This window comes from Carlito syrichta, unplaced genomic scaffold (genome assembly GCF_000164805.1).
Source record: "Carlito syrichta isolate Samal-C Ts95f unplaced genomic scaffold, Tarsius_syrichta-2.0.1 Scaffold309468, whole genome shotgun sequence".
Lineage (NCBI taxonomy): Eukaryota > Metazoa > Chordata > Mammalia > Primates > Tarsiidae > Carlito > Carlito syrichta.
Genome location: NW_007253564.1, coordinates 188,521 through 206,983, shown reverse-complemented (window position 1 = coordinate 206,983; position 18,463 = coordinate 188,521). Strand labels below are relative to the sequence as shown.

At 50.3% G+C, this 18,463-nt stretch overlaps 1 protein-coding gene across 1 annotated transcript in view; it reads right to left on the bottom strand.

The window, feature by feature from the left end:
* Positions 1–2,790: 2,790 nt before the first annotated feature.
* Positions 2,791–18,463, bottom strand: part of LRRC75A (leucine rich repeat containing 75A) — a gene marked incomplete at its 5' end in the record, with an annotated part of 48,320 nt that continues 32,647 nt past the window's right edge. Inside the window, 2 exons of the mRNA XM_008067282.2 lie at positions 2,791–5,019; positions 8,009–8,124. Coding sequence (XP_008065473.2) covers positions 4,476–5,019; positions 8,009–8,124 — 660 coding nt within the window. The remainder of the gene's footprint in view (positions 5,020–8,008; positions 8,125–18,463) is intronic.

Below are 18,463 nucleotides of genomic sequence, written 5' to 3'. Positions count from 1 at the left end.
TTCAGCGTGTTATCTCACGTGATCTTCGGAACCACTTTCTGGGGTGCCGGTGTCTCATTTCACAGATAAGAAATCGGAAGTGCCCAAGACACAGCAAGACAGCAGAGGAATTGCAGAGGCAGGCAACGTGCCGCGCTCAAGCTCTCGCGCAGGCGCACTGGAAGCGACCGCGCTCTTCTTGACCCAGAATTCCCCGCGCCTCGGAGGAGACCACAAGGCTCAAGAGCAGGGGGGAGTCCTTGGGTAGTGAAGCGGAGTCTGGTTGATTAGATGGCCGGGAAGTTCCCGTGAGTCTTTGCCAGTATATCCCTCCCTTCTTTGAGGAATGGGATATTCCGACTCCTTAAGGGCCTGGGGACCAAGTGGCTCGGCCTTTTCACTATAGTTGCCGTGGAGGTGCTTGTACCTGGCAGTAGTAGCCGGCGGTAAGGGCAAGTAAAGAGCTAGAGCCTTTCTGATCTCCGGGAAGATGTTTCCCGGAAGTTTGGCTGTAGGGCAGAGGGCGTCTGTTGTAACAGCATGTCGCCCCGGCACCTGCGCTCACGTGGGCTCCGGGTCGGGCACTGCGGCCCATTGTAAGACAGTCTCGCAGAGCCGCGCAGGGCAGAATCCGGCGGCCGTGGGCTGAGGCTCGTGGATCACATTTCTGGTGGGACCACCGCCCCAGGAGCCTAGGGTCTGCGAAGACCGGGTCCGGCTTCCCAGCCGGCCGTGTGCGGTGCGCAAACCCGAGAGGACTGGGTGAGTTGGGGTTTGCTTGCAGCCTGGGGTACTCCGAGGGTGCTACACGTGGGCAGGATTGTAGTGCCTAAAAGACTTGCCTGACTGTCCTGATGATACTAACAATAGGAAGTGCCGTCAGAAGCGATAACTGACGACGTTTTGTCTATCTGAGCGCAGTCCCTGGAACCTCATTTTAACTGAACATAACTGCCAGTATCTGTCCTAAGTTCCTGTCCTTGTTCCCTTTTCAGGTGGCATGTGGCAGAGTTGAAGACGGGGTAGCCATGAGGTAAGAGCTCCTTTGGGTAGGGTTTAACAAGTAGTTTAGTTGTAATTTTGTAGTTTTGAATGCACTGAAGTTGACGTTCTACAGTTGTAAGTTTTACACACCTAACATCATGTATCAAGTCATTGTACAGTGTGGAGCCCAAATAGAAACTGGAGATATGCCTCAGACACAATCCTAGCCCGGAACAGCATTTAAACCGAAGCAGTATGCAGGAACTCTAAAATGTCTCCGAGACCTGTTTTTAAGGCAGTTTTAGCTCAGTGTCCAGGTCTCGCATTAGAGCAGCACTGGAGTGTGATGAGGTGCTTGACTGCTCTGATGAAATCACTAATAGGAAGTGCCGTCAGAAGCGATAACTGACGATAACGACTCCTGCCTGACTGCAGTCAGCAAGTCCTCACGTGTTGCTTATCCCCAGCAGTAAATTTGAAGTGTAACCTAGTTGCTATATCCACCCAGGTTGCAAATTTAGTGAAGGATCACCAGCAAGTTCAGCAAGGAAGCATCGGAGCCAGGTACACTGGCCTTCTATGAGGTAAGCTTTGGTCTGTGGAGAGGTTAGTGGTTGAGAATGTCAAGCTGTCGAGTCAAATTTGGCAGTGGATTTGGCTGATCTAAGCTTGTAATTGTAATCGTTGACTTTTGTTGACAGAATATCCCAGAAATTTTGGTTCATGGTGGCAGTAGGGCAGAGTGGAGTAGCCTGAAAGGGGCTCTTCCCATTTTACCTGTTGGCTATTTAACCTGGGGCAAAAAATCACCTACTGCTGAGATGTTGTTTTCCTCATCTGTGACAAGGAAAAGTAACTCTAGATTTGCGACCACACTAAAATGATGTGATCAAATAGGTGTCATAACCCCCCAGAGAACCTAATTAAGACTTGGTAGACTTCAATAATGTACAAGATTGTACCTCTAAGATGGTTTTATGGGGCTCTTAATATGTAAGTTTATAATTGTGGCTATCAGAAATACCCTGGGTGGGTGGAACGTACCTCATCAACAAGGGTGCCTGCATAATGAGCACTTGTATACCTAACCCTGAATTGTACCCATTTTTTAAATAAAAAAAATTAAAAGAAAAAAATATGCTCTCCTGCTCTGCATCTGTAATCTTAGGTGTGTGCCTTCTCCATTCCCCCCAGGTTTTGAGAACTGAGTGCTGGAGTATAGATTCAGAGCTGGCAGCAGCTCAGCCCACGAAGCGGTAAGCCTTGTTCAGGGCAATGATTCCTACAGTAGAATGAGTAAAAAGTTGGTTTTGTTCAAATTGATTGGAGAAAAAGGGTATCAAATGATGAAATCACCCAAAATTGCTGGAATTACCGGCAGATTGTATAGTGGTGAACCTATGGTTTTCTGATGATATCATCTTGTGAACGAATGACTGTTGGTTGGAGGAGAAAGTGAAATTGAAATGTAGTTTCTTTGCAGGCTATATCCCCAGAGGATGGATGGGCCGTCCCAAGGACCTATAGCCACCATCAATATGGATTCTTGAAAACCTAATCTGACCTCAACATCTGATGTGGACATGTTTGCTGTGTGTAACAGATGATGTTCTCAACAGAGCTGAGATGTACTTGGCACTTAACTGGTGCATTTGGTATAATCCATCAAATTGAGATTTTTAGCATTGTCCCTTGCCAACTTGCCCAACAGGAGCTTCTATGATAAACTTTTGTAAATTGGTTGTTATTGGGCAAGGCTCTTATGTTGGGAGTTATTCCTCCTGAAAGTGTATTCATTTAGTTGCCGGGAATAAAGGATGGTCTTTGTTGGTTCTTAAAAACTGTATTTAGCAAATTTGACTACTGCTGTCAAGTTTTAGCAGTCCAGATATTAGCACTCAAGTTTATAAACTTCCCTTTGGTCAATCTAAGCTTTTTCTTCCCTCCTAAAAATTTTAGACTTTGAGGGCAAAAATTCCAAAGCATTTAAGGCATCTACACACATTCCATATCCCCACTGCCTCTGGGCTTTGTCCCTCTGCATAGCTTCCCTCAAGCTTTTTTTAAAAAAATTTATTGTAGAGATGAGGTCTTGCCAAGTTGCCCAGGCAGGTCTTGAACCCGTGGGCTCAGGCAATCCATTCACAGCCTCCCAAAGCGTGGGATTACAGGCTGAGCCACCGAGCCTGGGTCCCTCAAGCTTCTTTCTAAAGCACTGGATCATTCCTAGCCAAACCCTTAACAGCATATAAAGCCCTGTAGTCAGGTTCCATCCTGCTGCTTTCCTGTGTTGGCCTCTTGCCTACCAGGCCATGCCAAGCTATACTTCCCCATTCTGCTTATCCACAAGATTTTCTCAGGTTCAAGAATGATTGCCAGTTTTCTTGAACTAAGCTATAACTGTCTAGGGGTTGCCTGTTGTATCTAGAAGGGATTCTCTAACTGGGCATGGGGGGGAGGTATAGGGTGAAACCTCTTGGGAGCTTTCCCAGCAATTTTGTATGAATCTGCCAATAACATGGTAGTGGGCTTTTAAAAGTCTTCTGTAGTCGCCTCTAAGGAATGTGTTCAGAGCATGGGTTGGAATTTTTATGGTAAAAGGGTCCTTATAGCTTGTCCAGGTCAGTGTAGTTACCTTGGCAAGTGACAGGGAAAGGAAGTGATGCTCATCACTTGGGTGTGCATGCTAAGGACACTGGAGCCTTAGCTCAGCAGTGTCAGAATATGGGATGTCTGGGTTGGTTGAAAAATGCATTCCTGCATGGATACCTGGTCTACCCTAGGTGTTGTCATGTGGCACCACCACAGGCTGTTCTAAGTACTGTAGGGTGATAGCTTGTCCTATGGTCAGGTGTCTAGAATCACAGGGTGGGCCTCAAAACGGAGGCTGGGACTGGAAAGACAGGTCCAAGGAGTCAGAGACTCCATAAGGAGTGAGACCTCTCCTTCAGTCCCCCCTTAGCAAAGATGGAAACAAACTCCTCTGGGGTGTCTGGCAACCAGCCCTCTTACTCCAGGCTCTTAGGGAGTTTCTTTATCGATTTCAACCTCCCTTGATTGAGGATATATTAACACCTGACTTGGGGGTTTGCTCTCCCAAATAGAAGTGTAATGCAGAACTGGAAAATCCTGGGTTAGGTATAGGGACCCAGCTATATATACTGAGAGAAAGCTCATGGCATTCACATTGGCTCAAGCTTCTAGCACCTCCAAACCATATGCCTGTTCCCACAAGTCTCTGGGGAAGGCCAAGGGCTAAGCTAAGGAGTGTCTAGAGCAAGGGATGACTTCTTAGCCAAAAGGCAGATAATGGAATTCATAGGGGGTAGATGGAGAAAACCAAAGATTAGTATTCTAAATCCTCCTTTCCCAGATGCTACAGTCTCCCCTTTCTGTGGGTGGGTTGTCCAGACCAATTTCTGACGATAGCCTGAGCCTCCTAATAGGAGCCCCTAACCTCTCTTGGCTATCCTACCTCACAAGGACTCCTGGTGAGGCCTTTCACTTCCACGTCACGTCTGAGCTGCAGCTATAGTCTCCTTGCCATCATGGTGGTCTCTGTCAGGTGCCACTGGGCCCCCTCCGGGATCCTCCTGGTCCACTGTCCCTTCCCGGGCCTCCTCCCCACTGCCCGGGCCCTCGCCCAGCTCCAGGATGGTGGGTAGGTGGCCCTGCTTTGGGGAGCGCTTGCGCAGGCTGAGTAGGAAGGGCTGAGGCAATGAGAAGATGTCCACGTTGTTGCCCAAGTCAATCCACGTGACATTGGGAAACTTGCTGGGGTCCTTAAGGGTGTCAGTCAGGTCACGCAGCACAGCCCGGGTCAGCCGGTTGCCGTTGAGTGCCAGTGTGGTGAGGCGGGGCAGGGTGCTGAGTGCTGGCAGCAGCTGCAGGACCATGTCATCTGTGAGGCCTGTGAAGCCCAGCTCCACGCTGTCCACCTGCTCCCCGCAGCGCTGCAGGTAGCTGGTCACTCGCTCCAGGTCACGGGAGGTCAGTGGGATGCCGGACAGGTCCACAGTGTTGTCTGGAGGGCTTCCGGCCAGGAGAGCCTTGAGGCTGAAGGGAAGAGGGACAAGCAAGGTTCAAGCACATGGGGCAGGCTCTTCCCCCAGAGGCAGCAGTAGCCACAGAGCTCTGCTTGGCTCTGACATCAGGGATCATTTTTACAAAATACTTGCGGATGAAACTGCAAGTGCAGGGGTGGAAAAAACCAGGGACTTCCAGTCTCCTGGCACCATCCCTCATCTCAGCAGGCTGGGCCCAGCAGGCAAGAGCCTGAGGCCTGTGGCTGCCCTTCCTGTAGGACCACAAGGGAAAGGCTTGTCTTTCTGCATGATGCCTGGGCTTGCATCTTAACTCCTTTTCGTCCTACTCTTGTGACCTTTAGTTATTTAACCTCTCTGCACCTAAGTTACTTACCTGAAAAATGCAATTAATGGAGTACCACAGAGCTGTTATGTGAAATTTGTTGATAAATGCAAAACAATGCCTTGTACAAGTGAGTGATGAATAAAATATTTTCTGCTGTCATTATTTAAAAAAATTTTTTTTTTCTTGAGTTTGAGTCTCACTCTGTCACCCAGGCTGGAGTGCAGTGGTACACTCACAGCCACTCCAGCGTCAAACTGCTGGGCTCCAGCTATCCTTCTGCCTCAGCTTTCCAAATACCTGGAACTATAGGCCTGCACTATCACACCCACCTAATTTTTGATTTATTATATAGGCGCGGTCTCGCCAAGTTGCCTGGGCTGGTCTCAAACCCGCAGGCTCAGGCAATCCACTTGCCTAGGCCTCCCAAAGTGCTGGGATTACAGGCTGAGCTACTGAGCCCAGTCGTTGCTGTCATTATTAATCACTTAGGCCAAACTTCCTGCTTCCACCATCCTTGGGTGCTAGCTGAGCTTGTCCCCAAGAGTGGCATAAAGGATCTCTGAGGCCCTCTTAAGATCATCTTCCACACCAGATGGGGAATCCAGGGAGAGCCCTAGGACAGCAAGCAGAGGACAGTGCAGGGGCTCTGAGCCTGGTGGGAGCTGCTGGCTCTCAGAGTCTGAGTACTCTCCACCCCTTTCCACCTCCTGCCAGCTGCCACTTCTTGCTCCTTTCTTCCCCTGCTTTTTGCTCTGGGGCCAGAGCCCAGGCTACTCAAGCTGATAGTGAGCGTGCCCTTTTCACCACGGCTCTTGGTTTACTGGCTTTGAGGCCCAGATGCAATGGACAGATGTTCTTTCTCCACATTTCCAAGTTCCCTGGGGAGGACAGAGAGGTGGAGGGGGCTTCCAGCTTGCTCCAAGAGCATATGTTAATATCAACAGCACAAGGAACTTGAGCATGGACCTGACAGTACAGGGTAAGTTCCTATCCTTGAGATCTGAAGCTGGGAGTCTGTCCACAGTTTGCTCATTTTGTCCTGACTAGGGTCTAGCCCCAGGGAGTTGGAAGTTAAAGATCTCAAGGCATGGCATTTAAGTGCTTAGAATATTGCCTGGCATTTGTTCAGCATGATTTAAACACTGGCTGCTATTATCAATGTCGTCAATAAAGCAGATCCATGACACCAGGGAAAGAGTGTGGTGGTTAACAGCCTGAGTTGGGTTTGACTCCAGCCCCACCATTTGTCAGGTAGGTGATCCTGGTCAGTCAAGTGGCAACAGTAATATCTCCTCCATTCATTCCTTTAACGAACATTTGATAGTTTCTGCTGTCCTAGGCAATGGGGTAACAGTGGCGAACAGGATGGATGAAATCCCTGTTTTCATTCTCCAAGGAGAGGAGACCACAAAGACGATGTGAGATAAAGTGATAGGATAGCTTGGGAGGCATGGTTACTCAGGAGAAGGTAACATTTGAGATGAGACATGAAGAAAAAGAAAGCACAGGCCATCAGAAGAGTCTGGTTAAAGTTCCAGCAGATGGTGCAGAGGCCCCAAGTCTGGAAAGGGCGTAGTGTGCTTGTGAACCAGCAGGACCACCGGTGTGGCTGAGGCATGGGAGATGGAAGATGAGAGATGAGACCACAGGGGAAGGAAGGATTAAGCACACAGGGCTCTGTATGGAGGTCATTCAAGTGTGATGAGAAGCCACCAAATGGAGTGAGACCTCATTGACATGGCTTCCGAATGAAGTATGGGGTGAGCCTGCATGTGGTAAGACAGAAGAGGTCTTTGGATTCTAGCAGGGCTCAAACTTCCAATGTTTCTAAATAACTAGCTCAGGCATTCCGGATTCCATGGGCCTCCTGTGCTCCACCCAGATGGAGCCCCTCCTGAGTTCAGTACCAGGAGAGTCTCACTCTTTGTCCACCTGTGAATGCACCACTCCAGGATTCATCCTGTCCTGCTTTTGGGGGCAGCAGTGTCTGGAATGGAAGGAGGCGTAAGAGCTCTTTCTTCATGAGGGAGGGGGCAGCCTTTCCCTCCCCAGTCTTAAGGGACCTGCAAGGATGAGCTAGCGGCAGTACTGAGGCCTTGTCAGTCTTTCCAAAGGCAATCCTCTCTGACCCATGGCCATCTGCAAAAATGGCAGGTGTGCTCATCTTCCAGAAAGCCTTCCAGGCTCCCCTCCACTGCTTCCTATGGTGATACCTGTCAAAGTCCACAAGCTCTGTCTCCTATGTGTCTTCCACCCTTGCCAATCTTCTTCAGGGGGCTCCCAAACCATCGAGGGTCCCTGCTTCTGTATGGACCAGAGACCCAGCTGGGGTCTGGGTCCCCTTGGGGACATCCCAGAGAACTGGAGAGCTCAGCTGGGAATGCCCACTTTCACACTTCCCTGGCAACCCCGTTTCATTGGGCCCATAAGCCCCAGCTACTACCCAGGGGTCTCCTTCCAGTTCCTCTCCTGCCCGTCTGGAATGCCCTCCTGGCTGTTTCCCCATCCTTGAATCCTCCTTCCTCATCACCTCCTTCAGGCAGCCTTCTATCTTGGGATCCAACAGTCCCCTCCGGCTCTGGCTGTGGCCCTTCCCTTTGTTCCTGCCCTGGAAGGAGTGCTGGGTATCACACACTCAGTCTGGCATCGATGGGCCTGGGGGACTGCAACTCACCAGGCCTGTGGCTTCCTCTTCACCAGCCCCCGGTGTCTCCTCCACTGGGAGTGGGGGCTTAGGTGGTACGTCAACTGCCGGCACAGCTTCTCCATGGCGCCCAGTGCGTCGCCTTCCTGCAGAGGCAACCACAGGCGGTGGGGTCCTGAGTTGCTGGAGCTGCGGGGGGTACACCAGCCCTACCCCCAGGTTTCCTGTTTCCCCAGTGAGAGCACAGAACCCCAAGGCTGAGCTGGGGGAGGCCTGCCTTGCTGGCCCAGGGTGGGTGCCCTCAGCAGACAGCAGTGGTTACAAACTGGTCTGCACAACGACTTTAGTTTTTGTGAATTAGTTACTAGCATTGAAAAACTGAGATATTCCAGGCAACCTGATTAACAGTTGGCTGGGGCTGAGTGCCCACTGAGCCCTTGGCCAGGACTCACCACTGTCTCTGCCACTCCCCAGCATCCAGAGCCATTCTGTACATTCATTTGCTCAACAAAGATTTACTGAGCACTTACCAGATGCCAGGCACTTGCTCTAGAAGCTGGGATATGGCCATGGACAACTGTCCTTGTTCTTGTATTTCACATAGCAAAGAGGAAAAGTGAAGTATTTTCACTTATGTCTCTCTCAAAAGTGGGAAAATAAAAGAATGAGGGGGCCAGGTCTCTCCCAGCCCAATTCATTCTCCAGCGCTACTTGTCTGGCCCATCAGCATTTGAGACCCTGCGTGTTTTGGGCTGACCTGTGTCCCCTCAAAATTTGTATGTTGAAGTCCTAATACCCAGTATCTCAGAATGTGACTGCATTTGGAGACAGGGCCTTTAAATAGATGATTAAGGTAAAATGAAGTCAGGAGTGGGCCCTCATTCAATGTGGTTGGTGTCCTTATAAGAGGAAATTAGGTCACAGACAAGTACAGAGAAAAGACCATGTGAGGACACAGTGAGAAGGACATCATCTACAAGCCTAGGAGGAGAACCTCAGAAGAAAACCAACCTGCCAACTTGGACTTCTGGCCTCCAGAACTGTGAGAAAATGTCTGGTGTTTAAGTCACTCAGTCTGTGGTCTTTTGTTATGGCAGCCATTGGGTTAAAGGATGCAGCAGAAAGATACTAGAGAGACTCCAACCCTGTCCCAAGGGAAGTCAGTCCCTTTAACCAGACCTGTGCTAGGTGGAGGGGGCATGAGTCCTGCCTGGGTAGTTGAGGGCTGAGAGATTGCTCCCTCAGGATGGTCCAGCGCCAAGGGCCAATCGCCAACAAGTGCCGGTCTCAGATGTAAACCCGCTGTTGGCAACATCTTGAGTGTGGCGTGTTAACCTGCTCAGCATGGCTCCTGGCACAGAGTGAGCACTCAGTGGGCCACTTGACTATTAGGAGTCTCGACATCCCTCTGCTAATATCGAGTAGTTAAGAGCATGGACTTGGGGCCAAACTGTGTGGATCAGGTCCTAGCATTGTCTCCTCCTGTGTGGCCTTGGGCCATCACTGGATCTCTCTGTGCCTCAGGTCCGCATCTGTGAAGGGATCACAGTATGGACCTCACAGAGTTTTTATGAGGATTAAATGAGTTACTACCTATCCAGTGCCTTCAATAGAGCCCAATACACAGTAAAATCTCCAGGCAAGCTGACTGAGCAAATGCTTTGCTATATTGTACAAGCGGCATTGGCACTTTGCACTCTGGCAGGGTAGAGAAGGACCATCACTTCCGCCCAGGCTTACACTCGAGCTTGGCTTTTAAGGGATTGGATAGTGATTTTGGATGGAGAAAGGAGATTTTGGATGGAGAAAGGAAACATGAGGCATCTGTGAGTGAGGCCCAGGGGGCTGGAGCTGCTGGAAAAGCACGAGAAGGAGACTCTGAGGAAGGTGGGCAAAAGAGAGAGGAGGTGGGAAGATGGGAGTTGACTGTCTGAAGGAGTGAAGCATCTGAGCAGGGACCTAGGAGGCAAAGGAGGGCCTGGTGGTCTGCGGTTCTCCACAAGCCTCCCGCCTCCTGTGGCCTTGGCCTGCCTGATAAGTAAGCCAATGTCTCCCGTCACTCCAGGCAGCTGCATTTACACACTTGGAGCTGACATCTTTTGAGTCCTAGACTTCGTTTTCTTTCTAGCCTAGTCACACAGGTGTGTGGTGGGAAGCAGGTGGGTGAAGCAGATGGGGGCAGGATCACGGGAGCTGCAGGGGAGTCGTTGGAGGGGACGGCAGGATCAGGTTTGTATCTGGGGGCTGTCCCTCTGACTAGGAGATGAAGAGAGGGGTGGGCGGGAGGCAGGGAGGGTGGCTCAGGTCCAGGTCCGTGGAAGGGGCTGAGGGTGACAGAGGCCATCCAGCTGACAAACAGGATAGAGAAGGTATGGGCAGGAAGGGGGTGAGGAGGGTCTATCTAGTCTTTGGGCTTGGAATACAGATAGAAGGCAAGATCTCCAGAGGAGAAGCGGGTAAAAGCGCAGGATGGGGGATGGGACCATGTTGGACTTGAGGGACCTTCAGGAGGGATGTCATTGGATTTACGGGACCGGGGCTCGAGTCAGGTCTGGGCTGGACACATCCATCAGCATTTGATTGTACCCCTGGCCAGGGATTGAGCCGAGGAGGAACACCGGACACACAGGAGTCAGAAGGCACAGTCAGAGAAGCAGGATTAAGTGGAGCATGTCACCAAGGAGAAGGGTGCTAGTGGGGTCAGACCCTCATGGAGGCCACTAGGTCTCCAATGAGGAGGACTTGGCCAGCATAGGCTCAGGGAGGGGTGGTCATCATGGGGACTGGGGTGAAGACTGACTTTGGAGGCCAAATGGAGATGGCACATCTAGAGCTGTGGTTCTCCACTGTAGAACCTTGTACAACCCCAGGGGATCTTTAAAAAATACTGATGTGGCCGGGCTCAGTGGCTCAGCCTGTAATCCCGCACTTTGGGAGGCCGAGGTGAGTGGACTGCCTGAGCCCGCGGTTCGAGACCTGACTAGGCAACTTGGCGAGACCTCATCTCTACAATAAATAAAAAATTAGCCAGGTAGCATGCACCTGTAATTCCGGCTACTTGGAAGGCAGAAGAATCGCCGGAGCCCAGCAGGTTGATGCTGCAGTGGCCGCGAGTGGCCACTACACTCCAGTCTGGGCGACAGAGTGAGACTCCAACTCAAACAACAACAACAACAAACACTGATGCCTGCGTCACCCTAGCCATGAATTTTAAAAAGCTTCCCAGGTGATTCCCTTGTGCAGCCAAGACAGAAGTACCGGTTCAGATACTTTAAAGAAGGTCCCGTGGGTGGGATCAGGTGGTCCGCCTAGCATCACTGCAGTCTCCAAAGCTGAGAACTGAGCAGCTCAGCTGCGGCTCCTCCTCTAACCGCTTCCCAGTGTTTCCAAAATCCAGGGCCAAAATTTCCCTCCACCCTCTTAGGCAAGGCCGCGGAGCCTTTAAGGGAAGAGAACAAAGAGGAAGAGGGAGCGTCAATGCACCACAACTGCCACAAGGGGGCAGCCGGGCGCCGGGCGACATACGGGATTGACAGGGCTCGGCGGCCACCTGGGAGAACTGAGGGTGCTTGTCTCTTCAATGGCTAAACAGGGACAAAGGATACCGACGCCTAGTAGATAAGATTTGAGATTAAATGAGAGCTAATGTTCTCACCGAAGTGAGAGCTCCCTTCTGCTTGTCTGAACTAAATAAAGCCCAGCTAACATTTATTAAGCATCTATGATACATTAGGCATCTCCTCTGTGTATTGCATATATGAACCTGGGGCTCAGAACACAATAACCCCAAGTGATGGCACCACCCTGGCATGCTGAGTACTTTGGGCTGAAGGAGACTGGAAGGTCTCAGAAGTAAGTTCTCTCTGAGCTTCTCCTGCCTCCTGTCTCTCGTTCCTCTTTCTCCCCCTAAGTGAGTTGTAGAAACCACAATTCCTTCTCCCAAAGTGGGTCGTAGAAACTAGAAACCTGCTCTCCCAGAGTGAGCCACAGAACCTAGAAAGGCCACTCTGTCCCTTCTCCCTTGAAGACTCTCATTCCAGAGGGGTCCTGCCCTATATGCCTTGGCTACACAGAGAGGCCAAGAAGAATCAGCAGACAGGCCTTGCTAGGTTTCTCCCATCAGTCTATTTCCATTAGGTCATACTCTGCCCAATCACATTCCTACATGGCTGCCATTCTTCATCCAACATGAGCATAAAAATAGACAGTTTTCACCAGGCGCAGTGGCTCACGCCTGTGATCCCAGCACTTTGGGAGGCTGAGGTGAGAGGATTGCCTGAGCCCAGGGATTTGAGACCAACCTGGGCAACTTGGCAAGACATCTCTACAATAAATCATAAAATTAGCTGGGCATGGTGGTGCACACCTGTGGTTCCAGTTACTTGGAAGGCTGAGGCAGAAGGATCATCTGACCCCAGCAGGTCGAGGCTGTGGTAGCCGTAAGTATACCACTGCACTGCAGCCTGGGTGTCAGAGTAAGAATCCAAGTCAAAAAAAAAGTTTTCCCTGGTTCTTTGGGTCTTCATTTCTTTTTTTTTTTTGAGTTGGAGTCTCACTCTGTCACCCAGGCTGGAGTGCAGTGGCCGCTCCTGGTCACCACAGCCTTGACCTGCTGGGCTCCGGCGATCCTTCTGCCTCACCCTTCCAAGTAGCTGGAACTACAGGCACGTGCTACCACACCCGGCTAATTTTTAATTTATTGTAGAGATGAGGTCTCGCCAAGTTGCCCAGGTGGGTCTCGAACCCGCGGGCTCTGGCAATCCACTCACCTCAGCCTCCCAAAGCGCAGGATTGCAGGCTGGGTCTTCATTTCTAAAGACTCCTATGTCACATAAAATTTTGGTAAAATAAATTTATCAGTTGTGCTTGGTGGCTCAGGCTATAATCCCAGCAATTTGGGAGGCCGAGGCGTGTGGACTGCCTGAGGCTGAGGGTTCAAGACCAACCCGGGCAACTTGGTGAGCCCTCGTTTCTACAATAAATAAAAAATTAGCTGGGTGTGGTAGCACACGCCTGTAGTTCCAGCTACTTGGAAGGCTGAGGCGGAAGAATGGCCAGAGCCTAGCAGGTTGACCCTGGGGTGGCTATAAGTGTGCCACTGCACTCTAGCCTGGACAACAAAGTGAGACTCCAACTCAAAAAAATAAATACAATAAATTTATTATTTGCTTTTCTCTTGTTATCCTATCTCTTGTTATAATAATGTCAGGCCAGGCATGGTGACTCAGTCTGTAATCCCAGCACTTTGGGAGGCCGAAGCGAGAGGACTGCCCGGGCAATTTGGTGAGACCTTGTCTCTATAATAAATCACAAAGAAAAACTAGCTGGCGTGGTGGCATGTGTCTGTAGTTCCAGCTACTTGGAAGGCTGAGGTAGAAGGATCACCTAAGCCCGGCAGGCCGAGGCTGTGGTGGCCATGAGTGTGCCACTGCCCTCTAGCCTAGGTGACAAGAGTGAGACTCCAACTCAAAAACAAACAAATAAAAAAGCAGTGTCAGCCATGACCCTTGCAACGGGCAAGAAAGGGTATCACATCTTTCTGCCCTACAAAGTCATTACAGTCCTATGCCTCGTGCAACAATCCTACGAAACAGACACTACTAATATCCCCACTTTCAAATGAGAGAACTGAGGCACAGAGAAGTTAATAGATTGGTAATGACACATAGCTTGTGAGATGGAATCAGGACCCAAACCTCATCAGTTGGCTCTGAGGCTAGTGTTCCCAACCACCACCTGCTGTGCTCTCTGCTCTGCCTTCCTTGTGAAAAATCCTGTCTTTGGCTTAGGTTAGTTCAAGGTATTTTATCATTTACAACCAGAAAAGCCTTCAGCAAGATCATCTCATTTTTTCCCAACTCTTCCACTTTTCTTTTTTTGAGTAGGAGGCTCACTCTGTTGCCCAGGCTGGAGTGCAGTGGCCCACTCACAACCACTGAGGCTTCGGGGAGGAGGAGGAGGAGAAGAGGGGGAGAAGGAGAAGTGTTTTTCCTGCCATGGTTTCACTGTTAGAAACAGCTGCTTCCCGGGTACACAGCAGCCTGGGTGCATCCTTGACCTGGAGCTCTGTGACAACAGGCACCAAATGTCACACATGTGCCGGTACCCAGCACTCACCTGGCCCTCTCCTCTGGGAGCTTCCCCTCAAAGTGGTGCAGCCCAGAAGCCCTTTGGTGCCACCAGATTCCATTGCAGATTGGTACAGAAGAAAGAGCTGACAGAGTGCAGCTGATCAGCCCTTTTCCTAGAACCAGAACTTGACATTGAGACACATACCTCAACTCCTCTGGGGGCTGGTGCCCTGACAAGTAAACTGGGGGCCAGAGATAGCCATATTCCCTACCATACAGCATGGGAAAGAGTGGTGTGCTCCTCCATAGTTCTAGTGCCTGGATCTAACTTGGCTGCCTTTGGGCCCCACAAGACATAATTCTCCTTGCTTAGGGCTTCTATTACCAACTCTCTGTAGCTCTTCCTCTGATTCGACCTGTGGAGGAGGACAAAGGGGGAGGCATGGTCAAGGTGAGTCAGGACATTGCCAGGATGAGGGTGGATTGAGGCAGTTGCCTCCCCAGACCTGCCAATGATGCTGCCACAAGCCCTGCAGAAGAATGTGTTTGGGGGCTTCTTACTGACCTGTTAGGAAAGATGCTCCAGATGCAGGTCCCTTCAGGAGGGACACAGCCCCATCTCTCAACAGTCAGGCAACCACGCCATCTACCACCTTCATTCCCCAGGCACCTTTTTAGCATGTTATTATTATTTTTTGAGGTGGGGTCTCACTGTTGCCCAGGCTGGAGTGCAGTGGCATGATCATGGCTCACCGCAGCCTTGACTTCCTGGGCTTAGGCAATCCTTCCACCTCAGCCTCCTGAGTAGCTAGGACTACAGGTGGGTGCCACCATGCCTGGCTTGTTTTTTGTTTGTTTGTTTTTTGTGGAGATGAGGTCTCTATAAAAGCAGTACAAAAACAGTAGCGACTGTTGCCCAGGCTGGTCTCAAACTCCTGGGCTCAAGTGATCCTCCCATCTCGGTCTCCCAAATTGCTGGGATTACAGGTGTGGGCCACCGCGCCCAGCCTCCCAGGCATCTTTGTAACAGGACCTTGATTAGCACAGTCCTTCACTGACCTCCCTTCAGGGGCATCCTTCATGCATTCATAAGTTTATTCATTCATTCACTCATCAAATGTTGACTGCCCTGCTAACTACATGCTAGATGCTGTTGTACTTGCAGAGATCATGTGCTAGTTTCCTGCTTCCTCGATCTCCAAAGTCCATTCTCTACCCTTCCCTGTGCTCAGAAGGCTGAACTCTAGAGACTGCACCACTGGACACTCTTGCCCCTGGCTTCCAGTTGGGTTCAGCTAATAGGAGCAACTGGAGCAAGGTCAGAGAGCAGGAGGAAGGAAAGATCGAGGGATTTATTCTCCTGGTTCCTACCCCCAACTTCAGCATGTGTGATGGCCAGCTTCTAAGGCGACCCCACGGGTCTTCACTTCCTGGTATCTCTCTGCCCTTCTGTAGTTTCCTTCCACATCGATTCAGAGCTGGTCTGGGTAGTCAACAGAATCAACAGAATGGCAGAAATGATGGTTTGCTACTTCTGAGAGTAGGTCATAAAAAGTCTTAGGGCTGGGCGTGGTGGCTCATGTCTGTAATTCAATTCCTGCACTTTGGGAAGTGGAGGCAGGAGAATTGCTTGAGCCCAGGAGCTCAAGACTAGCCCAGGCAACATACTGAGACCCTGTCTCTACAAAATAATAAAAAAGTAGCCAGGCATGATGGTGCATACCTATAATCTGGCTGAGGTAGGAGACTCGCTTGAGCCCAGGAGTTTAAGGTTATGGTGAGCTATAATTGTGCTGCTGCACTCCAGCCTGGGTGACAGCGTGAGACTCGGTCTCTTAAAAAAAAAAAAAAAAAAGGGCCGGGCTCAGCGGCTCAGCCTGTAATCCCAGTACTTTGGAAGGCTGGGGTGTGTGAATTGCCTGAGCCTGAGGGTTCAAGACCAACCTGGGCAACTTGGCAAGACCTCATCTCTAAAATAAATAAACAATTAGCCGGGTGTGGTAGTGTGCGTCTATAGTTCCGGCTATAGACTTGGAAGGCTGAGGCGGAAGAATCGCTGGAACCCAGCAGGTGGACACTGGGGTGGCCGTGAGCATGCCACTGCACTCCAGCCTGGGTGACGAAGTGAGACTCTAAAAAAAAAAAGTATCATGGCTACTATATTATCACCCACCACTCTGGGACAAGCCAGCTGCCATGATGTGAGGACACTCAAGCAGTCCTATGGAGAGGCCATGGGTAAGGAACTGAGGCCTCCTGACAACAACCCTGTAACATGCCTTCTTGGAAGCAGACCTGCCAACCTTTGTGAAGTCTTCTGATACTTGCAGCCCTGACCAATGTCTTGAGAGACCCTAAGCTGAAACTCCACAGCTAAGCTGTCCCTGGATTCCTGACCTACAGAGACTGTACAACAACACATCTGTTGTTTCAAGCCACTAAATTTTGAGATAATGTGTTGTCTAGCAGTAGATAACAGCATGATTCTGGGCCAGGTGTTCTCATCCTGACTCTACCAGTACAGCTGTCCCCAATGCTACGTCAGAGTAAAAATTTCCTGCTGCTACCAGGCTCTGGGTGTCTCAATGTCCCCTGCTGGTTTCCTTTATCCTGTCCACAACCCTTATTGAACTCTCTTAAAAATTCACAAGGCAATGTATTGCCTGCTTCCTAAGTGTAAACCAGACAAACATCCCTTTAGAGTTTATATTCTAGCGGGGACAGCAGACAATATTCGAGCCAACAAATAAATAAGCAAGATAATTTCAGAGACCAGTAAGTGAAATGGAGAAATACACAGGGCTTGAGACAGGTTGACTGGGAGGCCTATATAAGGTAGACTTGTGGACGAAGGCCTTTCAGAGGCCTGTAGGCTCAGTCTGAACACAGCAGAAAGAAGCTCAGGTAGAGGAGACACATGCAGTCAGAGGAGACAGTAAAGTCCCTAAGATAGGAGAGGATGTAGATTTGCCAGGCACAGAAAGGAGGTCCATGGGGCTGGAGCAGAGTGAGGTCAGAGGAGTTTTGTTTTGTTTTGTTTCTGTAGAGACAAGGTCTCACTATGTTGCCCAGGATGATCTCGAACTCCTGGGCTCAAGTAATCCTCCTGCCTCAGCCTCCCAAAGTGATGGGATTACAGGCACAAACCTTGGCCAGAGTTTGGGGTTTTGTTTTGTTTTGTTTTTTGTTTTTTTAGTTGGAGTCTCACTCTGCTGCCCAGGCTGGAGGACAGTGGCACACTCCCAGTCACTGGAGCCTTGACTTGCCGAGCTCAGGTGATCCTTCCGCCTCAAACCACAGGCATGCACCACAATGCCTGGCTAATTTTCTGATTAAGTTGCCCAGGCTGGTCTCGAACCTGTGGGCTCAGGCAATCCTCTCACCTCGGCCTCCCAAAGTACTGGGATTATAGGGGTGAGCCACCACGCCCAGCTCAGAGTTTGGGTTTTATTTAAACTACAACATAGCTCCACATGGAAGGATTTTCAGTGAGGTACATGTAGAATCCTGTTTACCTTTGGAACAAGCTTCCTGATCCCCCTCTCTTATACAACCTCTAAGCCCACAACTTGGGCTGATATGAAATTCTCAGGTGCAGACGGCTAAGAAGAGCAAGAGGTCCTGGTCAGCCCTGAGTCAGCTCAGGGAGCTGGATTCAGTGCCCCTCTCACCAGCTTGGGGACTTCCTAACTGCCTCATCTACACCACATCCTTTAAAACAGCCTCTCTTGCTAAGTGGCCTTGGGCATGTGCAGGGGACCTCCAGGTCCCTGGGCTTCTAGTAGAGCTGACCCTGCTCTGGGTAGCTCTGGACATCCTGGTCAGAGACTAGCCCATGGTTTTCTAAGACTTGAAGCCCTCAGGGGTCCCAGGCCCAGAGGCCATGTCTTGCTGCTGTTTCCCACAACTGATTTGCTGGTAGGTGCTCACTGACTAGTTACCCCTCAACTTCTGTGCATGGGGGCTCACATGTGCCAGGTACATGCAGATGCTTCTTCTGAATCACCTCATTTTACTCTTCAAAACAGTTCAGTAAGAGAGAGGTACTTGTATGCCCATTTCAGAGTTGAGGAAAATGGAGTCCAGGTAATTAAGTGATTTGATAAAGGTTATACCATGCAATGGACTAAATGTATGTGCTTCTCCAGACTTCATATGTGGAAACCCTAATCCCCGAAGTGAGGGTATAAGGAGGTAGGGCTTCGGGAGGTGATTAGGTCATGGGGGTGGAGCCTCACGATGGATTAGTATCCTTATAAAAGAAGGCCAGGGTGCTCCCTTGTCCTTGTTCTGCCATGTGAGGACACAAGAAGGTGGCAGTCAGCAACTCAAAAAAGGGTCCTCAGTTGGGCTCAGTAGCTCAGCCTGTAATCCTGTGCCTTTGGGAGGCTGAGGTGAGTGGATTGCCTGAGCC